The sequence below is a fragment of the Zeus faber genome (genome assembly GCF_960531495.2).
Source record: "Zeus faber genome assembly, chromosome: 4".
In the NCBI taxonomy this organism is placed as follows: domain Eukaryota; kingdom Metazoa; phylum Chordata; class Actinopteri; order Zeiformes; family Zeidae; genus Zeus; species Zeus faber.
Genome location: NC_137191.1, coordinates 14,620,042 through 14,630,041, shown reverse-complemented (window position 1 = coordinate 14,630,041; position 10,000 = coordinate 14,620,042). Strand labels below are relative to the sequence as shown.

The window sequence follows — 10,000 nt, the reverse complement described above, 5'->3', positions numbered from 1 at the left end:
TGCAAAGACAGACTAGGGCTGGACAATATGGCCCATCACAGAAGAATCTACACAATATAGATATATGCATATCATATATATCATACACTGCATACTGTATATAATATATATGATGTGATAATATGATATACTGTATATCATTTACCCCAATTAGATGAATTAAGTGTTATCTTGTCAATATATCACACCTTCACAATGCTCACAATTACAATATGTGTGAAAGAATCCAACCGCTATTAGTTGCCAAACTCCATTATAAAACTCAGATATCAGGTAGTACTCACTCACTTATGATATAGTTTGGACCAAAGTGGTCCATAATGAGCATATGGTCATTATTTAGCCTTAAAATGATGTTGTGATATATCAAATGTCTGAATAACAGTACATTTTCAGAGACTTAACAGATAAACACACACACACACACACACACACACACACACACACACACCAAACTGTGTCCTATTAATTTTCATTCTTCACACTCTCTAGTTTTCAAAATAGCTCTTCACCTCCTCCTCTCTTACCAGTGTGGCTGAAAGTATGGATAGAGGTTTATCTGTATTCCACGACAGTGACAACCATCACAGTCCAGCTTCAGACCCTCAGATTGTGTGTGTGTGCGTGCGTGTGTGTGTGTGTGTGTGTGTGTGTGTGTGCAGTGCTGACTCAGCCAGAGCAACCGGTTCCTACTGTGTGTGAACAGACTATATTAAAATGCTGACACGCGGATGATTTTCCCATTCAGCTTCATCAGATATGTACTGTACAATACATTAAGTGATATTACACCTTGCAGTCAAGTCGGGCCATATATCCTTTTTAGTGGGCGTTTATATCGCCCGTACCTGAACCAGAGCCTCGAATAAGAGGGCCTTCGGCACCTCTACTAGCGTTTCAATCCCAGAATATCAAATGGTTTGTGTTACTCAGTAACAGTGAGACCACAGTTTTAGAATATCGACTAAAATGTCCAAACTTTTTTTTCAGTCGGTTGAAAGTTTGAAAACATAAATGCCAATTTAGGGTTGGAGCTTGACATCACACGTGTGTGGCCTGTGTGTCGCATATGGGTGTTTGAGTTTTACCGATCTCAGCGTGACACTGTACACTGTGTATTTAGACACAGTCGGGCGGCATAGCCACGACAAATGAGGGAGACGCACACAACCAGAGCCAAGAAACAACTTGCTTATTTTTAAAATGTTAACACAGGAGCAAAACTTAAACCTGCAGTTGCATGTGTAATCAGCAAGGTCAGCAGTGTGGAGAAGCGTCTACCTGAACTTCTCCACTCAGCGGTGCATGAGTGGAGAAGTGTGTGAGCGTAATGCCAGTACAAACATCAACCAAAACCAAATAGTCGTCTCGGGGAGGAGAGCAAGAACAACTGAGCTTCAAGAGGGTTTTTAAAAGGAGCACTGGCAAACAGGGCCCAGGTATTGTGTGCGTTGCTGATGAGCCTCTGCCACGCCTACCTCCAGTACCTGCAAGGGAAAGCAGCCACACCCACCCAGCGGCAGGCAAACAGGGCGGAGGCGGTCGTCACAACGGTGTCACACTTCTTTGTTGCTCTGGTCCTCTGCTCCACTCCAGCGTATGGATATGGAACGCTTGCAGTTTGTCAGAAACAAGTACTCATTCTCTCAGAAAGTACGTCCAGCTGTTATGTTTCCCTCCGTCATAACTTCACCGTTGAAATGGATTTGAAATTTCTGGGCTTCATGCAAACATCTGATTGGAACGTGGAAAAAATGTTGTCATGCGAATTGGGGACTATGCAAAAAGCAGACAAGTGCAGATATTGCTAAATGGTCAATTACTGTGAAGTGCAGACTACCCCCAATTTTAGGGGACCAAAAGTAATTCCAATTTATTTTGTTTCTATGTGTGTGTGTGTGTGTGTGCGTGCGTGTGTGTGCAGGTACCGGCTGGCGGGGCTGCCAGGGGACTACCAGGAGAAGAACATCAGCAGTGCAGAGACTAACTACTGTCTGCTGGTGGATCTGATCATCTGGACTCAGTACCAGATCCAGGTGGCTGCTTACACTGGAGCCGGACTGGGAGTCTACAGCAGCCCTGTCACTGAATACACTCTGCAGGGAGGTGGGTTATCACACACACACACACACACACACACACACACACACACACACACACACACACACACACACACACACACACACACACACACACACACACACACACACACACACAGAAAACATTTTTAGTTTGATACAATTATTTGCCCAGAAATTAGAGTAAATAAGATGTGTGGTCAAAGGAATAGTACATTCAAAGCCCCTTGTGAACACCGTGTTGTGGAAAGATTGTACTGTAAGTGAACAGGGTGGGTTCGCAAGGGTTAAACCTCTTGAACCAGATGCTGTTCTCGTGTCAGCTTTTACACGAGCATTGTAAAAGACACACACACCTTAGAACACACACACACACACACACAAGCACGCACATTCTCACGAAGGTTACACGGTCGTTATTAAAGAGTCGAGACAGGTTTATGGACTCGGGAAAGGGAGTTTGGCTCGTTAATAATTATAATGCGGTTTAATGAGAAAGACCACGATGAATTTGACCTGCTTGCTCGCGCTCTCGCTCTCCTCCTGAGTGTATTCCACCTCTGAAGTTCACTATCTGTAGCCGTTCTGACAGGATAGCATTGAACTCTGTGTCTCTGACAGCATTACTCTCTCTCTCTCTCGCTCTCTAGAGAAGTGAGTCTGGTCTTTTATCTGGTTCTGTGAGCTCTGAGAGGTCAGAAGCTAGTCCCTGGGAGTGTACTCAGAACAGCGGGGGAAGAGAGCATCTTTAACATCAATTAATATTTCTCTCTCCCTTTAGCTCTCTCACACTATTCTATTTATATATGTATATACAGTATATATATATATATATATATGTATACTGTATATTGTAACAAGTCTCTTGTAGTTTGTGGGGTAGAGATGGACCAGGAGGCAGGTAGGACACAAACCAGCCTTAGCTGGGTGTTTATTCAAACACAAAACAAGACGTTTGTCTAGAGAGTCTAGTGCCGTCTAGAGTGGGAGCCCCGCCTCGCTGTCAGGAGAGAGAGGGAGAAGTGAAACCGCAGCAGCTTTTAAACACCCTGCTTATCACCTCAATCCCCTGCAGCTGCGTCCCCTTCCGGTTGCCAGTACTGGCTCTTCCCACTTGCAGCTGGTGCCAAAACCACTCCCCACAGCCACATATACAGTATAAACACTATATACTGTGTGTGTGTGTGTGTGTGTGTGTGTGTGTGTGTGTGTGTGTGTGTGTGTGTGTGTGTGTGTGTGTGTGTGTGTGTGTGTGTGTGTGCGTGTGTGTGTGCGTATACCTCTCTAAATTAAATATATGTACTTCTGCATAATTTCTTCGCTTTCCTTTTGTAAAAGCTAGTTTTTGCATCACTTCTTTTTCACTCTGCATTGTGTGTGTGTTTATGTGTGTGTGTGTGTGTGTGTGTGTGTGTGTGTGTGTGTGTGTGTGTGTGTGTGTGTGTGTGTATGTGTGCGTGTGTGTGGGTGCTGTCTGGCCTCTTTGGCTCAAGTAGACGATGTAAAGGGCATTCCCATAATGCCGCAGTGCGTTATCACCCTGTGGCTCGCCAACATCAGCATAAACCTCTTACAGTGTAATCACCATGACGCGCGCACGCACGCACGCACGCACACACACACGCACACACACACACACACACACACACACACACTGTAACACACACTTTCATGCTCATACACATATCACACAGACATGCTCTCTACTTTTGACCCTATTAGAGGCGTGCTGGCTTTAATGTCATCACAAAGCATCTTTCTCCACTGACCAGCTGCTCTGGTGTCACATTCTCACACTGAACATGTATAGGGATGGAGTACAATTGTGCATTGGTAAATTGAATTGAACTATTTTTGCCATGCTGCTGCATTATGGTTTTTTTTTAGCTTGTGATTTGATGGAGCCCAAATAGCTTTATTTTTTAACAAACGTAATCGTTACACCAGGATGTGTGTATGAATTAAAATATAAATATGTAATTACAAGGTTACAAGAACACATGTTCTTTGCTGCCATTTGATCTGGAGCCAATGTTGGAGAACGAGAACTAAAAACAAATAACAATCAAAACGATGGGGCTTTTTGGGCAAAGCTGCAGACCGGAGTGCATATTGCTTTGATTCTGACTGCTGCAGACCTCTGCAGAATCCTCACAGTCGCCGGCACAACTTTTACTGCAAATAAGGTGTTGGACTTCCATTTCAAGTGGAACAATAAAAGGTCTTAATTTCACCTTGACAATGCTGCAGACGTCCAGATAATGCGGAGGAACCAGTTAAAGCAGCCTTTTGTGACCTTCCTCACATCCTCATGATAATTCTCCAATAAGAAGTGCCGCAGAATGAGAGGATGGGGAATGTACATAGAGAGAGGCAAATTAAAAGGTGTATGTCGTTAAAGTGGGGGACCAGAGCAGACGAGGCTCCTTGCCGGCTGCAGCAGTTTGATGTAGGGAAATGTAAAGGTTTGGAGCGGGGGCTCGGCTTCACTACAGCGATAACAAATTAAGCAAAAATAACTACATCCGTGTTATTGCCCAGTCTCACACAGTAGTTCAAATGCAACCATTTATTTTGTTGAAAGAGAATAAAGGGCAGAACTTCTACAAGATTCAACAAAGCGGTCCGTAATAAATCAGACATTAAGCCAACCACACCGTCCTTTCATGTCAGGGGCAGCCTGGGACACCCACTCCGGCACAGACTCATTCTTTTCAATTAATTCAATTTGGCTACTTCATTTCTTTGTCTTTTTTGGAGTGTTGGGAGGGATGAGGTCTCTTCAGACCCAGAAATTCTCTCTCACATTGCTTCAAGGATTTTCTAAATCGCTGCAACCCTCGCACAAGCTGCGTTACACCGGACGAAACATTTTACCCGGTAGTTTTCTACACCCCCAGACCCGACCACCAAGACATGTAGGACATAGCCCTTAATAATAGCCCTTTTGTTTCTCTTGGTGTAGTTCCAACGGCGCCGCCGCAGAAAGTGGAGGTTGTAGCCGTCAACTCAACCACCATCCGCTTTACATGGAACCCTCCACCTCAGCAGTTCATCAATGGTATCAACCAGGGATACAAGGTAATTATTTGCATGTGTTTGTGTGTGCGTGTGGGACACACCAACAAAGGGAGTACGACTGTGTGTTAGTTTGATTTAATTGTTTGTTCTTGTTCATTGGTATCATATGACCCTGAGATTGAGATGTTGTACCCTGATGCACAATGTTCTTGTTTAAATTAATCATTATAAGAAGATTATCCAACCTGGGATTTTGCATTCTTGAGTGGATTGTCCTGATACATGTTGATGTTGTGAGAATGTCCTGGTTTTTACCATGATAATGAAATATTCCGTATTGCCCAAACCAAAGGTCCCATATATAGTCAATCCCACGTTACTCCAAGAGTCTTGTGGACTCCTGAAGCGACTTGATCTGCTTGAAGTGCTGCTCCCAAGATGAACTGCTTAAATTAAATCCAGCCAAACAACCCAAGGACACGCTGTGCACCGAGCCAAGTAATGGTCGACATCGGAGAAAATCACATCGTGGAGAGCATAGGAAAAAAGCATGATTTGACAAAAGAGCGATCACACATGAACTGAAATGAGTGAGAATTAGTAGCTCGGTCAGAAAGGAAGAACCAGAAAGATTAGAGGAGAAACGTGAGGAGAGTAGGATGGATGGATTGAGAGTGAGGGAAAGTGCAAGAGTGGCCTACATGTTTTAGTTCTGGTGTTTGATTTTTTTTTTTTCTCTTCAGTTCATTGTGTCAGCCAACCCCTGAGGAACTGATTAACATGACAAAGAAAACACATCACATGCTTGTCGTGTGTGTGTGTGTGTGTGTGTGTGTGTGTGTGTGTGTGTGTGTGTGTGTGTGTGTGTGTGTGTGTGTGTGTGTGTGTGTGTGTGCGCGTGTGTGTGTGCCTTCATGATAAATTAATAGCCCTGTACTGTATGTGTGTTTGATGTTATTCTCTGATATGTTTTCTCTTCACACCATGGCTGCGATGCTGAAACTCAGCAAAGTCTCTCAGTGTGATGGCTGTTTGGGAAAGCCTCTGCGGGGGTGTGTTAGTCGTCTTTTCGGTGTGTGTGCTTGTTTATGTGAATGCATCTATTATGTTTTGTGTTTTCTGAGGTGTGTGTGTGTATGTGCGTGTGTTTGTGATGTACTGACTAGAGGATAGTAGATAATGATATTAATTAAGAGAGGATATGAAGCAAATCCTCATCTAACCCCTTACCCCACCCCCACCACCGCCCCCACCCCAGCTCACTGACTACATACAATAGCTGAATAATATACTGTAGCTCAATATATTATTACAGATTGCCAATGAAGGAAGCAAGTGCCCTTTCTTGTGAAATTAATCTGATTCCTTTTGCGTAACTAAAAAATTCATGATAGATATGTTCAACGCTCAAAGTAAAAAATGTCACATCTGCGCGCATACCATCAGTTTCATAACCAACATAACACTTAACAAATGAATTGCGACGCTTTAATCGTTGTTTCATTAACATTGCTAAATAGCTCGCCCAACTAAAATACAGTGATTAGCGTTAAATCACGAAAGAACCACTTCAGAAGTTTCAAGGTCTAATTGAGTGATGGAATGCTTTTCCAGGTGGTTGTTTTTCACAGACGTGTAGGTGGTGGTGTATGAGCCATTCAGACACCATCAAGGCTCTGCAGGTCAAACCTCACCTTTAAATCGTTTAACGGGTTGCATTATAGATAATGATCATGATGTCATTCAGCAGCCGTTGGTATGTCACAGCCCCAGCCAGCTAAACCTTCTCTGGAAACAAGCAGGACTAGTAGAGTTAGAGAGGGGCTTTTTTGTTAGTACGTTAGACAGTAAAGGGGTAAAAAAGACGCTCAGACGGGTCGGTGCAATCAGACGAGTGGGCGCCAACTTTGAAATGGTACCCCTGTCATGATTACATAAGTTCTCTTTTTGAGGCCGTAGTAACAATCTCATTTTAGGTAGGTATAAAACAAATTTTGATATAGATCCAGGGAGTCCTGCACTCAAGCCTTGTTCTTTTTGCTCTTGAATTGATAAGAACATACAAAAACAGTAAAGTAACACTAGTTTTGTGAAATATTTTTCATCTCGTGTTTTTTTCAGAATCCACTTGAGACTGTAACTGCGTTTCAATAAGGGCATCAAACTTCAGAGCAAAGCTCCCTCTTTAATGTTAGAGTGGCTGTTTGGATTTGCTTTCATTCTGCCACAAGCTCATTAGTGAGCTGATGTCAGGGCATTAGGCCTGACTCGTAGTTGGTGGTCCAATTTGTCCTGTAGGTATTCAGGAAGTCCAATCCTTTAACACTGACCTCAACAATAGTCTGTCCAGACGACGCTTTCTGCACAGAGCTGAGGTCACAGAGAGCAAGGGTTCTCTCCAATCTGTTAGGGAGAAATAGCACGGAAATTGTATTGGCCGTCATTATATGTTTGCATTAAAAAGTAAAGGCCCTTGCACTACAAGTAAAGGCTCTTGCACTCGAAGTAAAGGCCCTTGCACTAGAAGCACTGTAAATGCCCTGGCAGGAGAAGTAAAGGCCCTTGCGCTAGAAGTAAAGGCCCTTGCACTAGAAGTAAAGGCCCTTGCACTCAAAGTAAAGGCCCATGCCCTAGAAGTACAGGCCCTTGACCAAACCATGAAAAACAGCTCCAGACCATTATTTATTCTCTAGCAGACGCTTTGCATTCGGGTAGGTAGCATTCAGGGTAGGTAGGTAGCTTGTCAGAATGTGAGATTACTTCTGAGACTGTGTTTCCACTGCTGTGGCGTGCAATGGCAGAACACTTTACACCACTCCAACTTGCCATCAGCCATGATTATCTTAGCTTGTGTGCTGCTGCTGGACCATGGAAACCCAGGTTATTTCGCACCCAGAGACCATTTGACCCTACACAACTTAGCACTCTGTCCACTTCTGTGAGCTTGTGTGCTGTACCACTTTGTGGCTGAGCACTAATGGGTTTAACCATTAACAGATCATAATATTGTGGTGTGACAACACATAACTATAACCAATAGGAGCTGCAGTATGTATCAAACTACCGTGCTCAGACTTGGGTTCCACTTTGCGCTGTAAAAACTCTGACCCATGAGAGGTCCATGTCATTCATGTGATGGGTGTTTCTGGCTGACGAGCGGCTTGTCTGTGTTTCACCGGCAACGGGCCTCTTCCTGGCTCCGGAGGGGAAGCACTTCGACAGGGAGTGAAGTTGGCAGCCAATGATCCTCTTAACCGATGAAGTGATGTGCTGCAATTATCCTGTTCTGCTCTTTAACAACTCTCCCTCTCTTATTTCCCACAGTTGTTGGTCTGGCCCGAGCAGTCGCCCGAGGATATCACTGTCGTAACCATCACTCCGGACTACCCCGGTTCACGCCACACGGGCTCAGTCAACGGACTCAGGAAATTCACCTGGTACTTTGGCTCTGCCCTCTGCTTCACAACGCCTGGGGACGGCCCACGCAGCTCACCCACCCTGCTGCAGACACATGAAGACAGTGAGTGCTCACACACAAATACACAGATGTTACTACTGTATACGATCAAGGCGGTGCCCCAGTGGGCAGCCTCGGTTCAACACGCTCTCGTACTTTGTGTTGTTCATCTGTCCTGCAATCTTCCACTACAAACTCCACATTTATCATATTCAAGGAGTTTTGGCTGTGGTCAGTTAATTTTCCATAAAGATGAAGAGTCACACAAAAAAAAAACAGCGTCCAAAACAAATCAATTGATCAGAGGAATCCAAACCCTGGAGAAAAGAAAGTGACCGGCTTGGAGCAAAGATCAGGGTCAACCCGAGTGTTCGATTAGAAGTTACAGAGAGAGAGAGAGATAGTTAGAAATGCGCGCGCACGCATGTGCACGCGCTGAAGTTGGATCGTATAGAACACGGGACAATGTCTCCGTTACCCCCGTTGGATTGGCTGGAGCCCACGCAGCTTGATACACAAATCACATCTTCCTGTTCTCTGTTTTCCTTTCTATCTTTACCTCTATATTTTAGTGCTCTTTCCGTTCTCTCCGTGTCACCCATTTTTCCTATTCTCGCGAATTAAAAAATTCAGTATTGGTAGAACCGCCTATGTGCCTTTTGACCGACCACCAGCTGGGACATTGAGGAAAAACTGCCCATCACCAACCAACATGAAATATAAGAAATGCCAACTAACCCAAGAAGACAAGATGTGAAGATGGCGTATGGTAGTGCGGATAGAGCTGCCGTGAGAGTATCTCTGACACATCTTGGATAAGATTTGTTGTTTGCGTGTGGAAGGTCTTGTAGGACATGAACGTAGATGCTTATAAACATGATTTATTACTGGAGTTCAACCAGATGTTCAATTCCCTTTCAAGGCGGTGTCAATTTGTTGGGCAGTTTCAGTTAATGTGAACAGGACGTTATGAAGGAGCGTTGTAACATAGGCAACGTTCACACTGCAAGCCTTACTGCTCAGTTCGGAGCTCGGATTTGTTTTTATTAATGTGGCCAATATCAGATTCCAGTGTCAACTGCTCACGGTCCTGACCTAACCCACATGTGCACAGGTAACAAAGACGTCACACGCGGCACGCTGTCGTACGGAAGCAAACATGGCGGGAAAATTCACAGCGGCACGGTGGTTGTCGGGGCGGCGTGGGGCCGTGTACCACGGCTGAACTTGCAGTGCTTTTTATGTTTCGTTCAATAAGGAAATTTTGTCAAATAAAATACTAATGCTAAAATAAACGACATCTAAAACCAAATCACAATGTGTGCAAATTGTGCCCTGATCGCTCCATCAGAGGAGATGTGCGCACACACACGCGCACGCACACACACACACACACACACACACACACACGCACACGTACACACACACTCACACACACACACAC

The 10,000-nt window shown here is 44.4% G+C and overlaps 1 protein-coding gene across 1 annotated transcript in view; it reads left to right on the top strand.

Annotated features, from left to right (window-relative positions):
* LOC307228782 (protein sidekick-1-like) overlaps window positions 1–10,000 on the top strand; it is a gene marked incomplete at its 3' end in the record, with an annotated part of 283,713 nt that overhangs the window by 221,534 nt on the left and 52,179 nt on the right. The window contains exons 18-20 of the mRNA XM_079998576.1: window positions 1,925–2,106; window positions 5,044–5,159; window positions 8,424–8,619. Of these exons, the coding sequence (XP_079854702.1) occupies window positions 1,925–2,106; window positions 5,044–5,159; window positions 8,424–8,619 (494 nt within the window). The remainder of the gene's footprint in view (window positions 1–1,924; window positions 2,107–5,043; window positions 5,160–8,423; window positions 8,620–10,000) is intronic.